This window comes from Nyctibius grandis, chromosome 5 (assembly GCF_013368605.1).
Source record: "Nyctibius grandis isolate bNycGra1 chromosome 5, bNycGra1.pri, whole genome shotgun sequence".
NCBI lineage: Eukaryota > Metazoa > Chordata > Aves > Nyctibiiformes > Nyctibiidae > Nyctibius > Nyctibius grandis.
The window spans coordinates 86,618,922-86,641,380 of NC_090662.1; the positions used below are offsets into that span (position 1 = coordinate 86,618,922).

General features: G+C 39.4%; 1 protein-coding gene across 1 annotated transcript; it reads right to left on the reverse strand.

Moving 5' to 3' along the window:
• Positions 1 to 913: 913 nt before the first annotated feature.
• LOC137664353 (solute carrier organic anion transporter family member 1C1-like) lies at positions 914 to 18,373 on the reverse strand. Its single transcript, XM_068402292.1, has 14 exons — positions 18,242 to 18,373; positions 15,756 to 15,897; positions 15,535 to 15,667; positions 13,449 to 13,564; positions 12,483 to 12,629; positions 12,268 to 12,366; positions 10,717 to 10,962; positions 9,678 to 9,842; positions 8,994 to 9,189; positions 7,387 to 7,549; positions 5,753 to 5,937; positions 4,005 to 4,069; positions 2,020 to 2,137; positions 914 to 1,130 (listed from the first exon to the last, which is right to left on the reverse strand). Exons 1-14 carry the CDS (start codon positions 18,371 to 18,373, stop codon positions 914 to 916), a joined length of 2,124 nt encoding a protein of 707 aa, XP_068258393.1.
• Between the last annotated feature and the right edge of the window lie 4,086 nt (positions 18,374 to 22,459).

Genomic DNA, 22,459 nt, shown 5'->3' on the forward strand with positions numbered 1-22,459 from the left:
CAGATGAGTGTTTTGCCTGCCTGATAATGAACTTCTTCCAGAAAAATAAAGACCGAAGACGACAAATTATATTAGAGTATTTGCAGTCGTCGTAAGGGTAATGTTATTGTTTGAGTGTCCTCTGCTGGACAGTGCATGGATTAGCAATAAAGCCAGCAGTATGTGTTGGATGGATTTTACTTATGAAACATCACTACAAAATTCAGAACATTTCCTATGTTTCATAGTCACTTAACTACAAAAATTAGTTTCTAATAAAATGCTACACTCTGAGATTTTTAAAAACAATTATTTCCTTTATGGCAATCTATTTGTAGTTTCAAGTAGGCATGAAATTTTCAGCTGAACTAAGATAAAATGATTCTTGGAAAAATACTGCTTTTGTCAATTTTGCAATGGAAAATTGTTGCAATGATGCGTTTAGATAAGGTGGAAGTGTTTCGCTTGAAGGCTTTGGTGTTACTGTAAATTCTGATTGAATTTGATGAAATTAGAAAGCTGCTGTTAGCCTTGAGCTTGTCATTCCCATTGGCAGTCTACTGCATGGATCTGCGTACAGGATCAGCATCACATTTTGTGGGCCTTTGGCACGTGGCTGTTCTGCCAACAGTCATCTTTGACCCCTTTAAAAATTGCAGACTGGCTCTATCAGAAATGCCAAGGGAGGCTTTCCTTTATCTGTTGAGAATTTGGTTCAGTTCATGTAACTTGTTCTGTCTGTTATTGGTAACCCAGTACATGTAAGGCACTTCCATACTTATATATTAGTTTTTCTTGCTATTGATCACAGGTTTGTTATTAGTTTTACTTTCTGCACAGTGTTATTATTTATTATTTAGTTGTTAATAACATTGTGAAAGTTGTTTCTAAAAGAAGCTGTCCTGATTCATGTCACACTCGTCTAAATGGCTTTCTAAATACATGATTCATTCTCTGCATCAGAAAAACCTGGCAAACGTTCTTTGATCTTGCAATTATCTTCTTTACTCATAGGAGCATCTTCTCTTCCTTCATTCTCTGTAGGCCTGGAGTTCTTATTTTGAAAGTGTTTCTTTATCAATATATAAAAAATGATTGCAATAAAGTAGGTAGGACCTCTTAACACTGCTGATAAACCAAGGTAGACATACCTGTGGGATAGAGCATAGAAGATAGTGCTGGGAATTAAAGTTTTCAAAGACACTGAAGAAAATTACTTTAACGGCTTTTAATGATCACATATATACCAAAAAAGTTTACGGGAAAACATTAAAACATTCTTTGTGAATGGTAACACAAACCGGACATTTTTACTTGCAAAAACTTCTGTTGAAGATTTGATAATATTCTTTTGCTTATGAATATAGTTGCAAAGCAAAACTTCCATCATCTTCCTTTTGTTTCTGAAGATTTTTGGATCACTTTAAGGCCTTAAACTTTTTAGGGCTAGAAATATATTGAAATCGCCAAAGTGGGCTATTGTATGTAAAAATAAAAAACACAGCAGAAGTGGCCAAGGTGTGGGTGAGACTGAGAAAAATCTCTGGGATATTCTTCCTGGAGATCGATAGTGTTTGTGTTTAACCAATACCTTCAGCTGCTCAGTATGATTTTCTTTCATTTATTTTTCTCTGAAATGTGACCAATGCAAAAAGTTAACATTCTTGCCAGCATGAACAAACTACCTGCAAATAAGGCAAATTTGGGTAACTCTCCTATGATGGTAAATCATACAATCCCAGGTCTTTTAAATTGACTCAAATGATATCAAAAAGGTGTAATTCATTCCAGAAATCTCTGTCATTGATATTAAATGATTTTTGCACCATATAAAAACTGACTAAAAAACTAGAATTTAAGATTTGATCTTAAGATTTCTCAATTTCAGGAATTCTGGACTGACCTGAATCTGAGTCCAGAGTTAGTATCTGACCATAATTTTTGATCAGTGGCCTCACACACTACAGTATAACAGGAAAAAAGCATGTCTGTCTGTAAAGAGGAAATGCATGAGGCTTTTCGTGCCCTAATTTGCCTTACCTGTATGCATCGGAGTCGTATAGCCTGCAAGCCCCTCGCTGCCCACAGCTTGTGCTTCCCCATTTCAAGCATGTCTTGTCGATCAGTGCACCGAAATAAACCGGTGCTGGAATCCCAGCTGCAAGAAAACAAGCAAAAATGTCACAAGTTATTACGGGAAAAGACATCTTTTTAGACATCAGCTTTATACTTTCTAGAGTGCCAAGTTACATGCTGCAATAGTGGCAACAGGTGGATTGGAGTGTGGGGAGTTTTTCCTTTCCTTTATCAGAGTAACTGTAAGCTGTGACATCCTCTCTGTGTCATGGGGATCATCAGTCCCCAGGAAATGTGGTCTGATGGGTTTGGCCAGGCTTGTAGTCATGAACATTAGTTTCTCAAGCACAGCTCTGAGAGCCAGCACTGGCTTCTAGTGCATGCTAAGCTCCTGCAAGGGAGAGCTGGACTGGCTGTGCACTTGGAGCACTGCAGGGATGTATAGTTCCCTCTTCTATGCATAGCCTAAATTATCCACCCTGGCTGATAGTCCCTTCTGCCTGAATGAGGGTAAAGCAACTAAAATCCTTAGTGTGACTCAGCCAGATATGATCTTATGCTTTACTGCAAAACGTGGCAGACATGGGACAAAATCCTTAAGCAATGGTGAGTATTAACTTCAGAGGAGTCCAGGTTTCAGGACCATGTTTCACATTAGCTTTTTTTCCTACAGGAGCATCCTACATTCTTATATAGGAAATCATTTATTTTGTAAAAACAGATATACTCTCAACCTGTTCTCCCCCAGGGCTCTTGTGAGAGTCTGAAATCAGTAACTAATCTATAAACGCCTGTGTATTATGATCATCAGTGTTGTAGTCAGGGTATGATGGGACAAATGCTCATTTTAGAGATTCCGTAGAGAAGGAAGATGGGAGCATATCACATTTGATCTCCGAGTCACTGAAGACAAATGCCAGCTTTTTTGAATTATTGACAGTGGCTCTACACCTTCTTGAAATGGAAGGAGCATGCTGGCTCGATGTGCTGAAGCAGAAGCCTATAGAAACGGGGCAATTCTTTTTTCATAATGCTGCTTTTTTTTTTTTTTATTTCCCATGGCTGAAAACACTCCAAGAATCTCATTGCTTTTCCTGAGAGCTGGGGGAGAAATTCTGCTCCTCCATTGTGTCATGAGAAAAGTAGAAGAGGAGAAAGTGTGGATGCACTTTCCTATCTCAAAATGTCCCATCATAATCCTGAGTAGAGACTACAGCCCTGATTGTGGACATTTTAAAGTGGCTGTTGATTTTTTAGGCTTCATAGCAAACCCATGTGGCTTGTCTCTTCACACACATTTCACTACATTTCTGAAATGCACATATTCCTATTCCATTGACAAAGAGAACAAAAGGAAACAGAGAGGTGTTTTCTTGCCTGCCTAGGCATCTTAGCAACCATCTCATTAGCAACTCTCAAATAAAACAGGAAAAAAAAAAGGCATTGCAGTATGCTTAAAGGGAATTGAAATCTAAGCTGTCATCTACCAGGAAAGTGAAATTTCAACATGGAGAAAACACTCTGCTATGAGCAGAGTTGTATCAGTGTTGAATGAAGTCCTACTAGAGCACTTCTTTTCGATCTTACTTGCAGCTTTGTGTGTCAGTGATCCATTGGTTGAATCATAAGTTTGAAACCTTATAGTGTTGTTTAGAAATTCAAGATAATACTCTAATTTTGCTTGGAAACTCTTCCCATTTTGAAACACCATGCTCCCAAACCGCAACAACATTTAATCAGCAGGTCAAAGATATTCAGAATTGTGTTAGCTGGCTTCCCAATAAACTCTTGACTGAATATTAGACCTTCAGGAAAAAAAAACAGGATCTTCAGGAACAGTCTGGGATCTAACAGCTATTTCAAGGATATATCTGGTTTACAAATGGCAGTTGCATTGGTGTCATTTAAAGCCATACGAGCAAGCACCTCAGTCAGAATGATTCTCTTACCTAGTACTCTCATAATGAGTGTGTATAGACCAACTGCAAGAGATTTCAACTCTGGCTGAACGCATCTGAAAGAAAGAGGGATAAGTGTGAAGTATTTTCCTATCTAGTGCTTAGACATGCCCATTAAACTGTCATTAGTTACCCTGAATTTAGTACTCAATGACAGAAAGCCAAGTTTTGGAAGGAGAGTGCTTCCTACGTCTGCTGAAAATACATTAAGTGCTATGAAAACGGTGACTTAATCTATTGTTTTCCATCACGTAGCTTCTGGGAAGTCCATTGACTAAACATAATCAAAGAAGTGAAATTTTAAGGTCATAATCACCGTCTATCCTACTCATATTGAAATGGGCTCTCCAGCTGCCTTAACTTGCTGGCATACATTTTCCTCAGTTGATGGGATATACCTTACTCACTTGATGGAAAATATTATATTGCCCTAAGACAAAAATGTTGCAAGTAGCTGCATTAGTGCAGCTCTTTCTATTCTCAAATGCCATTCCTTTGTACAACACCACATCTTGAACCACACAAAGCCATCTGGCAATATGCCCATCTGTTTCATGGGGAACCACACTTCAAGCATCAGAAATGGGCACTGATCTTGAATCTATTATATATCCAGCCTCTGCCATCTCCTCACAGATATTAACATGGTCAATGCTCAGAAAGATGTCTCACAGAGATGAGGAAAGGAAGGGAGTTAGCATTCTGTTTTCCATGTTCATTTAGGATGACGTAATGCCCTTAGGACTACCATTAAATTTGCCACTAATGATATTTTCTACTGAGTGAGCTTTCTCTTCAGGTTACTGAAAAGTATGTGCTAATTTGTATACGTGGTTCCAAATCACATCCTGGTACGCCTGCACCTATGTACCTCGACAGACATGAGCATAGAAGCCTTAGACTGACCCTCAGATGTCCTGAATTTCTGGACATCTGATAAGCACAATCTGTTGGGGCAGACCCACATCCAGAAATCCTGACAAATGCATAGCATTTTCAAAATTCATACAGCCAGAATATCCAAGCAGAGAAAGAGGATGTATTCTGGAAAACCTGGGCATAGGTTGGGTCTTTTTGGGTTTTTAGGTTTTGGACATTTTCGCTTGGGTGGGCTTTTGTTTGTTTGTGGGATTTTGGTTAGGTTTTGTTTTTATTTTTTCCTGTTTGTTTGTTTTTGTTCCTTTTGCTTTGTCTTTTGTTAAAGGGTGTGTATGAAGGACACTGCCCTAAAAATATTTTCCCTTATATTCCAGTGCCTTTGTAGGTAAAAAATCAGGAATACTGAGAAGGGCGCTTGGAACAGACACTTCTCAGGGAAGCAACATACTGTAGATCAGTTGATGAGTAACTTATTGTGGATCAGCTGTAATTTGCTAATAGCAGAAATAGCTGCTTTGCCCTGTAGCCGTAGGGGGGTTGGAACTAGATGATCTTTAAGGTCCCTTCCAACCCAAACCGTTCTGTGATTCTGTTCTGTGATTCTCTGTGATATGACAGGCATAAGAGAAACCATTTTGCAGTAGTTGGAAGCAACACACTAGAACAAACTTACAGACAGCAGCAAGGTAAGTTTTGATGCTAACAGCTACAAACAAATGGTAAATGACAAAACTCATTAAAGAAAGCATGTTATACTGCAAGAGAGTATTTTTTCCTAAGGGAAAGAGAGAAACCTAAACATAATTTTGATCCTCTCATTGGAAAGTCTCAACCTTTGGTACACAGTTAGTTTTACTTACCTAAACATAATCATGTATGCTGGGGTGCCTCCCAATGCATAACAAAAGCCACTTACGACTTGTATTACTGTATAATAAATAAACTTCATTGAACAATCTTCACTTTTTGGACATTGCCCCAAAGTGGCAGAGTTATTTCCTGTCCATGAACTGCTGGCTTCAAGACAGCTGCAGTTATGGAAGACCTGGAAGACACAAAGCAGATTGGCAGGACACTGCTCATGCAATGGGTAATCTTTTCTTCAGACACAGGCAGAGCCTGATGCCTTCCTAAGCATCCCGTTCCTATCTTATTTGCCTTTCTTGAGGCAATGGGCAGTAGCTTCTTCTTTTCTTTCCTACAAACAGTGCTCAGAGTTGGAAGGGATGTTCCGTGCCAGCATGTTGTTGCCAGTGGACATAGCAACCCTTTTTGGAAGATGTTTGGAGTACCTGCAGGTCCTCTGAGGCTAGCCTCAGCCTTTGTGTCCCTGGAGGGCAGTCGAAGGGGAAAAGCAAGGCGCAAGGAGCTGTGCCTTTTGCTGCTAGGTGACACCACCTGTCAGCTGACTTGTCTCTGTGAAAAGCACCCAGATCACAGGTCCCTCTCTGCTAACGCTGATCCACCAGAGGCATCTCACAGCTGTAAGCAACAGCTACCTGTCAAAACACAGTTCATGCAGAGCCCTTGAGATCAGCAGTAGGTGTACTGATAGCTTAGGAGCAATAGCTTTTAACAAGGGCTTTAGGGGCTTGAGGATATGCTGAGGTAAGGGGAACTGTGAGCCACAAACTTTAACCTCTACAGGGACAGAGGTAGTAGTCCCACACAAGGTAGTACCTCCCACACAAGTGGGAGGTAGTAGTCCCACTGTCACGGAAGCTGTTGAGCCCTTCTCCCCTGCCTCCCAACTTAAGATTTTAAGCAAAGAATGTCTTTTGGGGAAGATTACTGTAGACAGCAGAAAGAAAACAGCCCAAAAGAAAAACCTGCTGGAGAGAAAACTGTCTGAGTGCAAGAGAGAGCTTCAGACTATATATCTTCTGGAGTGATCATCTGGTGTCAGAAAACATGGGAATGACACCATCCGATGAAGACTTATATCCATGGACTGGAGCTGCTACATTATCTCCAGCACTCTGTGCTGAGCAGAAATCAATCAATCAGCCAGAAAAATAAGCAGTATCCTGCTTATATCCCAGAGTTTCACACAGAGAAAACAAGCTGCCTCCCCTCAAATCGTTCTTCACACTTACACATTAATGATCAGTATCAGGGAAGATACCACACTGTTTTAGCATACTTCAACTTTTGGTTAAAACCTCAGGGCAGTCAAAATGAGGTTTATGAAAGGTAAGTATGGACAACCTTCAGACAACATGTAACCACTTTGATTTTATTGTTTCCCCCTCTTGTGTTCAATCTACAAAATATGAAAACTAAGATCTACAACAAGGAGCTAGGTCTTTTTGTATAATGTACAGGAACTCAGAGAAATCTCTATATCTTCTGTGCTGTTTGTAGCCAGGGATCATACTTTACTGACTAGTCCCCATAACTTTGGTTTTCCGTAAATGCATTATACCACTAAATTGCTGATGTTACATGGAAAATAAGATAGTAGAAAACTTCAGAAACTGAAGCAGGGTCTTACTGTATTCTTTCCATGTCCCACCGAAGTCGTGCACCCAGCTAGACACGCTGAAACGTATGTGAGTCCGTTGTCTCCACATACAGGATCCCACACGTTGGAGGCACATTTGCAGTTAGAGTTGCACTCAGAAAATACGGTGTTTTCATGGTATGGAAAGGGTTTGCTTGGAAGTTAAGTTCAGACAGGTGTAAGAGTGTAAAAAATTTTTAATTCAGTGCTGAGGTAAGTGTAGTCCCTTCTGTGTGACAGTGTTGCTGTCCTGAAACCCACCTCATATGCCCAGGACATATGAGTTCATACAGTATTGATCTGTTTGGTTGAGATTCCATCCTACTTGCACTGATACTAAAATGATTACTAGATTATAAAGTATTTTTAAAACAAATAAAAATGTTGCTACTGATTTTAGCTGGCAGGTGTAGACAGAAAAGAAAGGCTTTGAGAGGTCAGCTAGAACACCCCCTAATTGAGCATAGAGCTAGCAACAGTTAACACAGTCTTATCAAGTACATCTTTAGCTGTTGGTAAAAATGCACCAATGATAGAAACTAGATTTCCTGGTCTCCACAGTAAAAAATACTCCTTTCTTAAAGCCTCTTCTAACTCTTCCTAGAGGATACAGGGAGTGCAGTATTCGCTTTTACTTTCAGACATCCTTCAGATATCAAGATCTGTAACAAAAAGGGATGCCTTCCCTAATCTTCCCCTTTCTGGGTTAATTAAGCTTATGTACTTGCCATCTCTTTCATCTCAGTACTTACTAAGCATATTGCCTGGTCCACCATTTGCATTCTTAGTGAAAACATTGCAGAGTGCAGGACAAGCAACAATTATTCCCCAGGTTGCAACAAATATTAGAATCCTTGGCATCCTGCCTACCCTGTTCCATATTTTCATCTGTGAACCAGTATGGCTTGATAAATGAACTGTAGTGACAAATTATTGAACTGTGTGTAAGTCTTCAGTGAGATGTAGACAGGTTCACACTAGCCATGAGTTACTCGGAGTAGGGTGGACATGAGGAGGTGACAACCCATACACTAGTGTGTTACTGGGCCCCTTGGACAGCCAGATCCCCTGTACTGGTATCTTCACTCACTCCAAGAAAAAATAACAGCCTGTAAATTTTAAACCCTGGTTATCTCCTGGGGGGAGGGAGCATCTTCAGTAGGAGTAAAAGCTTCGTTTTGGTTTACAGCAGTCTGAGAGTCCAGCATGTTGCAGTCTTTCCACCTCTGTGCAGGATATGCTGCCTATGCTCTCTGTTACATATGCTTCACCCTTTTACTGAATACACATTGTTAGAAAATTGCTTCTGGTGTAGAGGTAGCACTGTGTGAAACAGCAATACCACCGCACACACAGACAACCAACCTACATTGGTAATGATGCAATTTTGCTGATGTATTTCTAATCTTTAACCAGTGTGGTACTTTGGCAGGTCACACTCTGCTGACCAACAAAACTATCACAATGACACATGGTAGTGTTCACTTTCTCTTAAGCATTGCAAAAGCATATTCCTCTTTTAGCCTTGATGTCATAGTACAATTTTTGAACTGTTGCTACCATGGAGAAAAACATGCTCCTCTTCATTTTATACTCACCCTTCATAGGACACTGTAATTCCTGCTACCACATGGTTCTCACAGCCAACAAAAAAGTGCAAGAGAGTGATGATGTAGGCAAAAAATGACATGCCAAATGCAAACTTGGTTGCTCCAATGATGCTCATTTTGTACTTTTTCATTATGAGCCCTCCTAGGAAAATCCCAATACTTACAGGAGGTAAGGATGTCAATGCTGAAAGAGATTATAGAAGGGGAATGTTAAAAAAAAAGTCATAATGGGCTTAAGAGACAAAGTCTATCCTCAGGTTGATGTGCCTGGCAGCTTTATGTTCTATTATGATGAGTCTAGGTGGCTTTGTGCTCAGCCTAATCCCTGGGTTGCATATGCTATTTTTGAAATGCCTGACCCTCAAAACTCCTTCCATTACAAGCCGCTTGTCAGATATTGCAGCAATTAAAACTCCCACACCACATTCACTGCATATTTGGCGTGCCCTTGCTATAATATAACTAATATAATATAATAATTTATTCTGGTCCCACAGGCACCAAAACTGTAGTTTGTATGCTGCCTTTATATAATAATAATAATAAAGTTCAGGAGAGACCGTCGTTTACACCAGCCTGTTCTGCAAGTAATTCAGTCCCAGAAAACGCATGCCAGAACTTATCCCCATGCACTGCTTATAGCATGAGCAGTCATCGCACAGTGTAACTCACCTATTAGAAAGTTAGATTTAGCTGTAGATTGTCCATACTGCTGTTCCATGTACTTTGGTTTGTAAGTCAAGAAACCAATAAAGCTACTGAACTGTAACAGTGAGCAACACAAAAATGTAAAGTACATTCGATTACTCAATACTTTTTTCAGGGAGGTATAGAAATCTGAAAGAAAGGGATATATGAATTGGCTTTGAAAGATGCATGGCATAATCACTGGTGAGTAAATTACAAAACTGAGGGCAAAATCCTTCTCTCAGCTGTTGTATTGATCTTCAATTGCATACAAGCATCTGAAAGCAAAATCAGGTTCTTGAAAAACACCAGAGTTTGACATACAGGAAGAGAATCCTAAAAGAAGATAGAAGTATGCGTTAAGGCCTGGGTGCTCTAGTGAGATCTGCACATGAAGACTAAAGGGCTCCACACAGCAGACTTCTTTCAGCTTACACAAATATTATCACAAATTCAAGGCTGAGAGCTGCCTTTGTGGAGATGCCCAATGTCTTCCACTGGGATCTGAACAAAGACAGGGGAATTTGGCTAATGATGCAAAGTCATCTCTTCCCATCACCTTTCCACCCTTTTCTTAGCCTAAGGACTGCACAACCAGAGCTGATACTCAAGCCTGCTGTATTTTCCCCAGGCAGTAATGTGCTTTACAGTCTCCATGAGCTCTATGATGATGAGATGAATAATTTGTCTTTCCATATTGCAAAAGGAGCCTTCTAATATTTTCTTTAGGTCCTGATACAGAAACAATTTTTCCACTGTTCAAATTTCTTCCAGCACACAATTTTAGAGGTAGGTGCCACTCAGGCAATGATGTATTGCAGGTGGGTGATGCGTGCAGAACCTCACTGTCTTGAACTAGCTCTCTGACTTCTAATAATCTTTAGCAGGCCTCTCCTTTCTTGGGGATAGTTAACTGGTTTAGAATGAAGTGTAGGGGAGGCAAAATATTTTGCAGAACTATTACATTCCTGCTGTACATTGTGCCTATTGCTTTTCATATTTATACAACATGTGAAACACTTGCCTTTCAGTATTACTGACCACTTCCTCAGCTTAGGTTTTGCAGGAGTAAGTTTCTTCCTCGTGGCGCCCATGTTTTCCAAGAGAGCATGTGAAGCTTTGTCATTATTGGCTTCCTCTGGCTTTTTCAGACTCTTTGGCAGGAAGCAGAATGGAATAGCAGCTAGGAAACTGGCTACTCCACCTATTAAAAAACCAAGCCACCACGCACCCACCCAGCGGGAATCCTGTGGGGTGATAGTGATGCTTCCTAGAATTGAGGGAAACAGATACAAGTTACTAAATGAAGAAGTTGAATCTTCTCACCCTTTAGCTGCTAAAATAGCTACATTTTACATGTGTTATGGTGTTATGTTTCATCCGCCTTTCTACATCTTATGCTGACTGCCATTTTGTGGCACACACGGCAACACAGAGGTCCTTATCCAACACATAGGAAACCAAAACGGGTGGCAGACAAGCCCTAAGCATGGGGTCCTTTTAGGGCTGATACACATTTCTACTGTGACCGTCCTCTCCTAACCTGAATTGTGTAGGTAGCTATTAAGCATACGGGCATTCTCTGTGGCATCAGCAAGAGTTTTTAAAAAAAAAAGCCATGACTTTAAACTTTTATTGCAAGGAAGATAAGACTAGTTGGTTGCATTTTTATGATTTGACACGCTGGCATATTTGGTGGTGGAACAACACTATAAGACTTTTCACTGTGTGACCAGAATTGGCTCACTGTCCTTATGCTTAAGTAAAATCAAACATTGGCTTAACAAAGGGCAAAGACAAAATAGTTCATCTATCTAACTACAGGATCCCGAAGATCTGAAAACTTCTCTGTCCTGCTAGTAAAACAGGATCACTCACTGCTGCTGCTACAGTGGGCCTTTTCCTGAAACAGTCACCAGTCTGCCCTGCCTGACTCCCCATCAGGTGGGTCCAGCGGGTGGGGAGGTGGGCTGGCCAGGAAACCACCTCAGAGATGGCTCCTGCCTCTTCCAGTGAAAGGGAACAGGATGAAGGACCACAGCCACCACTTACCAGGATTGCTCTGCCTCTTCTGGCATTTTGCAGATGTGAATATATACATGTGTTTTCTTTTCATCTGAATAAGCAAGGGCTGGTAAAAAGTGTATAATGTACTACAAGCATTACATGAATTCTAAATAATGTAAGAAGCTCAGCTGAAAGGGCCAGTAATCCACCAGAACTGTAAAACTGTTATGCTAGCAGAATCCTTTCACTATGATCCTAGTTTAGTAACACATCTTGGGTCTGTGAGAGTTCTTGGTACTAACTTTTAAAGTGAAACACGTATTTTAATCCTTTAATGATAAAACACAATTCTAAAATATGTTCCCTGTCTAATTCTGCCTTTATCCTAAAAGCTTCCAGTAATTTAATAAAATTCTAATAAAGTATATAATAAAGTTAATGAAATCAATATAAATTAAATATAAATTATAGTCATATAATTAATATAATAAAAGCTTCTGCAACTGTGTAGAGGAACCTGTTATGAACAAGTATTAACTTACTTTCATTTTTCCTTTGTTTTTCTTACCTAAATCCACAAATCCAATATCCACGTACAGTTTTGCACATAAAGATCCCAACAGGAAACCAAACATTGGGCCCAACATGGCTATTGTGTGCAAACATGCTGAAAATATAATGAAGCAGATGCTAGTCCATTTTAATGGCTGAACTTCCTCTTCTGCAGAGGATGATCAAGCTCTTATACTACGAATCTCTCATTTTACTTCATGTTGAGATTACCTACATACACAGGAACATCCTCTTCTTTAGCAAAATCATCAAGATAAGAGATGCCCAATGGTGTTATTGGTGTCTCACCAATTCCACGTAACAAGTTTCCCAATAAGATATATATCCACATATATGATGATGGTTCCTTCTCACAGCCTGCAGATAATGAGAGTTTACCTCTTTGTAATAGAACAGTTGAATGGGAAACAGTGGCAAATCACAGGAAATTCAGCATGTGAAATGATTATAGTTTAGTATTTAAGATATTAACAGCATTATCCTTATGGAAGATTAATGAAAGGCTGTTAACCTCATTATACCTTCTAATAGCACTTTCTTCCATCTCCATTGTATTAGATTTCTAGAAATACAGATGAGTATCACCCTTCAGAAAAAATGCCCATGTAAAAAAAATGGCAGATTGATATTGTCATAAATATATTATCTGGCACATAATTTACATCTTTAACTTGAGAAGTTTGAGGTGGTTTCTGGGGCACAGGTTGACTCTCTACCTATGTCACATGCAAAGCAACAAGTAAAACAGCTGTATTCCATATAGTAAGCAAAATCATAGAAATCTCCATTTCTTTCCAGTTAACTCTGTGCAGTTTCGTGTCCTTTCACACTGTCTCTTCCACCTCCCCAACTCCAGGTCCTGGGTAGTTGAATCCTTTCAGAAATTTCTTCACACACAGTCTCAGCACCCCGTCAGTGTTAGGGTGATTTTGCTCTAATTTGGAATTGTGAACATAGGAAACTGGGGATCTAGATCCTAGTAATTTGTGTTTGCTGGATGTTTCTTCTTCAAATAAAATGTACAAAGTGCATTTGAGTGTTGGTAATATTCCCAGACAGGTAGAATCTGAAGTTAGAAATATAACTGAGCATCTTGCACGGGGCAGTGATTTACTTCACTTGCAACCAAGGATAAAACTAGCTGCTATATTTGTACTTACACTTACAGTTCCTTACCTGATCGGGAGACTTCCAACAAGGTTTTGTTCACATCTTGATGTAGGGAACAGGGATTTATACTTGAAGTTAAGTTGGCTGAAGAAGCTGTATGTGATGCTGTCTCATACTTATAACTGAAAACACACATTAATAGGTTTAGAAGCAGTGTTCACTAGGGAAATACTAGCATAGTAGAGCAGGAATAACTTGAGTGCTGTTTCCCTGAAGAGAAAGGTATCTTTGTTTAAATATCAATCCAAAGTGCTACTAAAGGAGCAAAAAAGATTATTTAAGCACATTTTGGAAAAACAAAACTCTAAAAGGAAGAACAAATAAAAGCTAGGATCATCTGTCTAGAAGACATAACACGTTAAGCTGTAATATTCAAAAGATCTTTTGAAAGTAATTCAGGTAGGATTGAACTGTCAGTATCAAAATTTAGGGTCAGGTCCAAGCGAGCTCCCTATGCTGACCTCACTGTTAAGGAGAAAAAGAAGAATGTCTTGAGTGTGAATCCCCCTTTCCATCATAGATATGTGTTTTGGCATTGGGGTGAGGAGAGGAGTGAGGAAGGGAGAAGTCATCCTCAGGAGGTACCTGTTTGCCTGATAACTGGCATTGGCTTTAGAAAGAGCTGTTGTATAGCAGCAGGTGAATAAAGTTAGTGGCTAATAGACAATCTTTAGCTGTATTTACAGGGAGCAGAGCAATGCCGCAGGGTGGCAGCTGAGCAGCTCATATGCTGGAAGCTGTTTGGCTGCTTTAGCATGATTCTTTTCCCAGATATGAGCCCTGCTGAGGTGCAAAGTACAATTAGCTTAAACAGAACAACATGGTAAAGCACACATTCCGCTTCTAGGAACTGCGCTGGCTCTGTTAGACAAGGCAGGCTTACAGTTCAGGCTGAAAGAAAGAGCGTTCATCAGAAGAGATAGTGCAGAACAGTTTCCTCATAAAAATTCAGGCACAGGTATGTGAGAAACTGCATGAGTTTGCCAGAGTAGATGAGCAAGATACATAGTTTGGTTTAAGCAGTGGAAAAAACAAATCTGATGCTAGTACAAGATCCATTGTCATGTTAACAAAAGTATTCTTTAGTTTTCATTTTACAGTAGTATACCTAAAATTATTCTGATACATTTAAGAGAGCAACAGAAATATGTCTTATTCTATATGCTATCACTGTATCAAAACTATGGCTAGAAACGTTATCTCATATAAGCAACATGCAGTAAATCTCTGAGCCTGGAGAAGATGAATAAAAATTAACTTAACCAGCCACAGAAGATGAGTTTAACCAGCCGCGTGCATCTGGAACAGGAAAAACACTGGTAGCAGTTCTACCAGCACTGATCCCTCCTCAAGCTCTGTGTGAAGCTGAGAGGCTGCTTTATGTGAGGAGTAGCTGTTTGCCACAGGAGAGCAAAATATGCCATCTTACACAACAAGGTTCTGTTTTCCTCTTTCAAGGAGAGGGATTTCTTCTAATGATCACATTTGTAGGTTGCTTTCTTCAACGAGTAATATCTGAATCCCTGATTTTACACGAGAGCTATCTGTTACTATAAATAAAGTCATATTTCAGGTAGAGATGTCACTCAATATGAAGTTAGCAGCTCAGAGCTTTGAGATTCTGTTCAAAACAGCACAAGTTTCAACTTATTCTGGAAATCATATAGGTAGAATCTGTATCCTTCATAATTTTACTGTGCTTCATAATGGTTTGGCTTTCCTGCCTACGTGATCCTGACATCTCTATTAGCAACCAATGATACCACATTCTCAGGTTAAAATAAATTCTGATGATTTTGTAAAATCATTTCCTTCTTTGCCTCTTTTCTGAACAAGTCTGAAATCTAAAGCATTTTGATTTTCCTGTGTTTTCAAGGGGTTGAACTTTTACTTCAGAGGAGCCATATTTTTTTCAATCAGATACAATGAACAGTGATGTGTGTGTCAAGCATGATTCATTGCACATGGGGGTGAGGCTCTATAGGCCTTTGGAAATCTAAGACTTAATATACACCAAATTTCATACAAAAATCAGAAAGCAGTATCCTATTCCAATGTTAAGTTACCTAAATTAATCTTGATTAGTACTTACTATCCCATGAAGAAATGAGGCATTGCCGTTAAAAGACTTCCCAAAGCCATAGTAAAGCATCCAACAGCTATTACTTTGGGCCTATGAAGTTTAGCTCCAAAGTAGCTTACAAATGCAATCACCAGCAAGTTACCTGGAAGGTAATGAACCAAAATTAATGCCAGATACTGTGCCTCATATTTCTCTGAACAGTTTTCTGCATGTTACAGAATATTAATTACCCATCTCAAAGCTCCCATCAATGAAACCAACAGTAGAGGAGGTGAGGTCAAACCTTCGTTCAATCTGAGTGATGGAACTTTTCATAATCGTACCAGACAATGCTTTACTCAAATAGCTGAACGATAAAGCAGCGAGAAATGCCTGAGGAAAGATTAAGACAGAAAATGGGAGGTAGAGGCAGGGAAACCAGTCACAGAGGGATCAAATATGTTTAAAACTGTATGGGGCAATCATCATCATGGTATATGTTTACTACCCAAATTGCAGTGAAAAAGTTGTGTGTGAATTGTCACATACCCTAATGCTACGGAGCGCCAGGGTGGTGTCTCAGCACTGTTTGCTCCTTGCTCTGGTTTTCCCTGCTGCAGAGGGCCAGTGCTAGATGCTGCACTGAGAGCAGCTACTTGCTTTGGGGTTCAGGTTTGCAACAGCCATCTTAATGACCAGAAAGCCTGATCTTCCCTGTGTTTCTGGCCAGAGTTTTTCCAAAGCAGAAATCCTATGAACTGTGGAACTTAAATTTGGCAAACAACTCACTTCTCAAGTACTTACCTTACTAACATCATGTGGTTAAATTTATCAAAAAGCTGGGGCCCAGTGTTGGGCAGCAAAATGGTAAGATTTCTAAATGTTTCAGAAATGTAAAATTTGCCAGAGGTAAAATACCTAATCAGGACAGATTTACTGACACTAGTCCAACCTAAAATTAATCTTAGCCCCAATTATCTTCTGCTTGGGCCACATGCCGCTTATTTTAGACCAGTTCATAACTGGTTCTAACTCAAATATATAGATAGCGATGGCATCAAAATAAAGGCTTTATGCAAGTTTTTATGATGTCCCAGTACACGGAAGGTGGTACAGACTGATTGAGTTCATCTCTGTCTCAGATGATATACTTTGAAATGTGTGGATTATGGCTATGTTGCCTGTATAACATATACCTCATAGGGGAAAGCTTAATATTCTCTATAATTTTATAGTTACTTCCACCAACAAACATTGTGGCTTTTGCAAATAAAGATGTATTTGATAAAAAGTTAAACTAAGTTTGTTTAAATATTATCCAACTATTTCAACATAGTCTAAAAAACAAATAGACTTATTGCTCACTGGGTAAAAGTTCCAATACAACACAACATCAGGTAAGTAAACAAAAGTAAATATAGACTTAGACTTTGCAATACTATCTACTGTAAGAAATGAAACCAATCCTGGAAGTAAAAGCTTGCAAATAGTTATATTTACTCTCTTTCTGTCAGAAAGGAAGAGAAAAAAATCTCACAAATGCAGGCTTTGTCCTGACACGTTTTATATTTCCTGAGCTCGACTGGCAAAAAGTCTGTGAGAACCACCCTACTTGCCTTATGCCAGCAGTGCTCTCAGGGGTTTTGGCTGAAATCACAAACTGCTGATACACATAAAAACACAAACAACAGTGATTTGGGTATTTTGGATTTGAAAATGTAATCCCCAGGTAAACCACAAAACATTTGATGGGAAGATGAGGAGGAATAAAAGTTTGTCTGTTATTACCTCCAAGGTATTGTGTCTATTAAACTCTATTTGCCATAAAGTTAGACATAGATCCACAGTCCTCCAGCACTAACTGCATATATGATGGTAAAGTTAGTCCTGTGAGTCTCCCAGAGGGATCAGATTCTATTTTTGCAGGTGTATATGGATAGCAAATATGAGTCAGATAAGAAATACAACCACCTTTGCCTGATACTTGAGTGAAACTATTTTGGATGTTTGAGAAGCTTGCAATTACCTATTTTTTTTCCATTAATCTTTCATTTTACAGGCCTTTTTATAGAGAGAAATGTGCCCCTGATTGCAACTCCACTGAGTCTATGGAATTTAACCTGAAATTAAACTGGATGAAGAAGCGGTCAAAACATAAACCCAAACACATCAGTGTCAAAACAAATCTTGCCCTTGTAGTATTTGCAGCTCAGTCAGAAGGAATAAATACTAAGGCTTTAACATGAAAATAAAATTCTCATTAGTTTACTTGCTTTGTTCAGTTAATTCTTCTTGTGCTCTCTTGAAAGCTTGTGTGCTTGTGGGAATCAGTGGATTGCTTGACCTACAGGCCTGGATTAGATAAAAGTCCTGGAATATGATTCATCTCACACTATTTTGGCTCTATAAGAATGGGACTCCAGACAGCAGTGTATCATAGCCACCTGTTTTAGGCTACTTCAAATCTTCCACTGGAGGTTGCTAGCTCTCTCTTAATAACCAAAAAGGGGATCGACCTATGAGTAACTTGAAAGTAAATATGGCAGATCAGGAATTTTAATTTTCTTTAGGACAAAGATAAGATCCAACCATCCCCTGTACCTCCAGTGTGTATCCAGTTCCAGAAAAGGTAGTGGGAACAGGAATGAAGTAATCTGGCATGTCATACCTTGAACAACATTTCTTAATATATAACAACAGTAATTTGTTTTGTGGTGATATTGATAAGGCACCAAACCTTCAAGCCAGTGCAACAGGAAGTTTTCTTTTTGACTGGTAGATTTTTGTTTGCTTCATCATCCAAAATCTGGGCAGGTTCTGCTTCCTGATTTGAGTCATCGACATTGCTGGATTCGATTTCCACTGTCATGGTTGATTTCTTTACTGAGTGATCTGAACCCAAGAGAAAACAATAATAAATACAAAAGTACATATGCTGAAATAGAGTTGCTTAAGGACCTTTCTGACGAAAAAGTAGTTACAGGAAAATGCTGAGATGTTGAAACTGAATCTTTTCATTGGAAAGGATTTGGCTCAATGACTTGGGTGTTTGAAAGTGTATATTTATTTAAATTCTGAAGTATCCTGTTTCAACATCTTTCTCTTCAAGTGAAATGGTTCTTCACTCTCCCCACTGCCCTCCCTCTCTTTTTTTTCGATCTAGAATGAATTTAATGCTAAAAAGACAATTTACATAGAAGAATAAGAGACAAAGTTTCTGTCCAAAAATAAACTACAAGGGTCAACAAAGCATCAGTGCTGAAGCACAGGGAGTCCTAAGGAAGCTCTGAATTTGCAGGCCACATGACTTAGGACTCAGTCACCATTTTATAAGATCTCTGTAATAACACCACGCCATCTGACTTATTCCGTCACACTGGCCTGTTGGAAAAAATGACAAAAGAATTTATTATTTTAACTAACTGATCTCCTATACGGACATTATATGTTTTTTCTTCTTGTAATAGTATACGGAGTATCGCTAATCCCCTTTTGTTTGCAGAGTGCAGGCTATATCCCCTGATGCATGAAATCATCTGCAACTCAGTAGTTCAGCACAACTGCTCTAGTTCCCCTGGGAAAAGCATGCTCTATAGCCATAGATGACAAATCTTTACCCTCCTTTGATATGACCTACTTTTTTATTGTTGAAAGCCTTGTTTCATGATTAAGTTGAATTTGGTTTTATTGCAATGAATAGTGCAATACTTCACCTTTTTCTTTTCTAATTTTTTTTAAAACTATTTGAGAGATGGGTAAGCAATTAAAAGAATACTTCAGTGAAAAGCTGTAAGGGAAGTCTATGTATCTATTTGCAAAGTTTATTTAAAGAATGAAAACACTTGCCCGTTTGTGCAACTCCAACTACAAACAGAACAGATTTCTGAAGGAAGATCCAGATGCCACTGCAGAGCCCCTTGGCAAAAATGGGTCACTTGAAACAAACCCTCTTCAGATCTGCAGATCTTGACACACAGAGGAGGTAGGAGTATTGAAACTTATGTCCCCAAGTCAGAACTCAGAAATCATAGCTCACAGGAACTGATTTATTTCACTTTTCACAGTAGTCTCCTCATTTGAGAAAAAGTAGAAGGCGGCAAGGAGGGGGCAGGGGGAATCACACAAAGGGAGGTTTTCCATGCTTGAATGGAGCTGAAAAAAGTTGGATGAACTTTTCCGATGCTGGAAAAAGTCCATCTGCAGTTGCAATTTACTCTGCTACGGGCTGTATGGCAGAGTAACACTCGTCCGAGCATTTAAAGGGTAGGCATTGCTCTAACGTACGATGGTGAAGAACATTTTCCTTCACTCAGATGGAAGAGGGTTAATACCTAAGGATGTTTAAGACAAATACATAAACAGAGATTTTTAACAACTTAGGAGTTTCTTGGGCTTAAGTTCATGAGCATGTCCTTAGGTACTACTGCTGGCATGAACAACTCCTTTCCTTTCCCACTGCTCATATCTGCTTCCCAAACTCTTGACTCATGTGAGTACCACTGCTTCTGTGGCTGTGCTATAAGTCTGGGTCAGAACGTATATCTGGACAGAAAAACAGCTTTTCCTTCCCCTTGGCTTCTCAGACAGATAGGAACAAGAAGTAGAGGAAAGGATTTCCTTAAGCCTGCACAACTACCAACAGAAATTTTTATGAAATGAGATTCTTAGTGCTCAGGAGAAGTTAGTACACAAATACTTTTGAGCATCTGGTCCTCTGAAATTTCTCTGTCCCTGTGTAATCTGAAGATATTAGGTTCTCCCTGTTGTCATGATACATGAACCACTGCAATAAGATACTGGGGTATCATGTCATTGCAGGTCACAGGACTAAAGAAGTGGCTTTTTTGAGAGTTTGAAGGTACAATATGACTTAGAGTCTCAATATAAGGAGCGAAAGAGTGAAGGCAGAGAAACATGAAGATAGAAATAAGAGGCAAAGTAGAGACAAGAGAAAGGCAGTCAGTTATCCATACATGTAACTGAAGATATTAGGAGATTATCCCAGTAGATGTTTCAGAGAAAGACTGTGAAAGCACAAGAAAGGAGGACAGTAAGATTGAAAAGTGTGACCAGTAAGTATCAAAGAGCAGGTTAAGCAGTTAGACGCAAATAGTGAAAAAGGCATCCAGAAGCAGAGGTTATGGTACCAGGCAAGATAAAGGATAAAAAAAAAAAGAGAAGAAAAATAAAGTAAAATACATCTTTGTGGGGCAAAAGCTGCTTGATGCACACAGAAAAGTGTGAAGCCAGCTAGAAGGTGGAAGTTAGTTGGCTCAGCGCTGTCAGTGCCCAGCTCCTCCAGCGATCCAGGGGAAGGACTCTCAGGCAAGAACAGGGGTGACCAGCTCCTGTCAGTGGTGAATGACACGTCTTATCATTGCTTTGCAAAGATGCTACTGGAGATGGTGCTATTTTTGCTGGGGAAGGCTAGGATAGGGGGAAGGAAGTGAAAAGGTGATGCAACTGTGCTGGAGAAATGTTAGGGCAAGCTATGTGCAAGGATCAATAGTTGGAGCTGCTGGCAGCATCTCCTCCCATCCTCAGTTGACCCTGATTTACACGGAAATCTGCTGGAGAGAGAAGAGATCAGGGCTGGGGAAATGCCATGCCACAAGAAAATTAGAAAAAAAGATAAAAGGTCAAGTCACAAGTGATATCAACATACCTTAGCTCTTGAGCCTGACAATCTAAAGTATTGATAAAGTTGCCACTTTAGATTTATTTCACTGGCTTTTTTCCCCCATGTTTCATAAACCAAGGAGCTGGTTACAAGCAAAGGAAAAGTATGAAGCTTTCTGCACCAAATGTGTCTTTTCACTAAAATGACTTCTCTAAAACTATTACGCTTTGCCTGAACAAGCCATTCTGCTCTAGTAATGACCTGAGGTAGTTGCATTTACAGAAAGACGAGATCAGTCAAATAACATACTGGCATTATTTAGGTAGTCAATCAACCTAAACAAAAATCACCCTTCCTGAGGGAAGAAAATCCTCTCCCCAAAAGCAAGCATAAGGAAAAAAAAAAAACCCACCAAAAAACCGTAAGCCATACTGTGAGAATGAAAGTTAACACTCTTCCAGTTCACTTTTTCATCATATCCAGGGAACATTTGACAAACTCATTTGATCTTGTACTCGGTACAGTCTCTTCTGAGAAACATTTTGGGCAGGGGAAGATCAAGAGTCTTAACTAATAATCAGTGTGGATCATTTGTGCTGGTAGGAGCTGAGAGATTTCACAGCGTCATGGGAAGCATGCAGCACCTTGCGAGATCGTTCCGAGTACAGCAGCCAGCCTTGCAAAGGACAGCCACAGACTTCTTCAGTACTTCAGGGAATATGACCATATAGGGGCCGTGGCTAACTCTCTGCCTATTAGGTAGATCTGTTCCTTAGTGAACGCTAAAAAAATTCAAACTTGCTTTTCTACCCCCTAAAATATGCAAATTATAATGAATAAGAGCACCAATTTAAATACCTTAGCATGAATAACAGGGAATTAGTTTACAAAGGTTAAGACTTTGCTACAGGTTTTGTAGATTCTTATGAAAGAAAAATACAATTATATTTAAGGAATTTTCAGAATCCATCAAAGACACTGTAAGTGCTGGGGCTGTTTCTCACCACAGTTGCACTCTCCGGGCTATACCGCCATCCAGTAGACTAACAAATCACAAATCAAGAGCCACATTTCATCCCGTAGTTTATGGAACTGTATTGATTTACACTAACTGCAGTGCTAATCCAATTGTCTTATTGACTTTTAAATACATTAAGGAATCATAATAAGACCTTTTAAGTTGACCTGATACAAAAAATGAATATCGCAGTACTGTACAGGCCTCAATGCTTCTTGCATTGTTCAAGATATATGATGCTTACTGTTCAGAGACACACATATAAATGTATGATGCCATCATTAAAGCACTGACATTTACAACAGGAATGTTACTGG

Bases quoted from the DNA above. Each gene is read 5' to 3' on its own strand.
- LOC137664353 (XM_068402292.1), bottom strand. From the start codon at position 18,373: ATGACAGTGGAAATCGAATCCAGCAATGTCGATGACTCAAATCAGGAA. The intron at 10,963-12,267 runs GTAAGAAAAACA...CCTCAATTCTAG, and splicing joins TATTGGATTTGTGGATTTAG to GAAGCATCACTATCACCCCA. The intron at 9,843-10,716 runs GCAAGTGTTTCA...CCTTTCTTTCAG, and splicing joins GTGGTCAGTAATACTGAAAG to ATTTCTATACCTCCCTGAAA.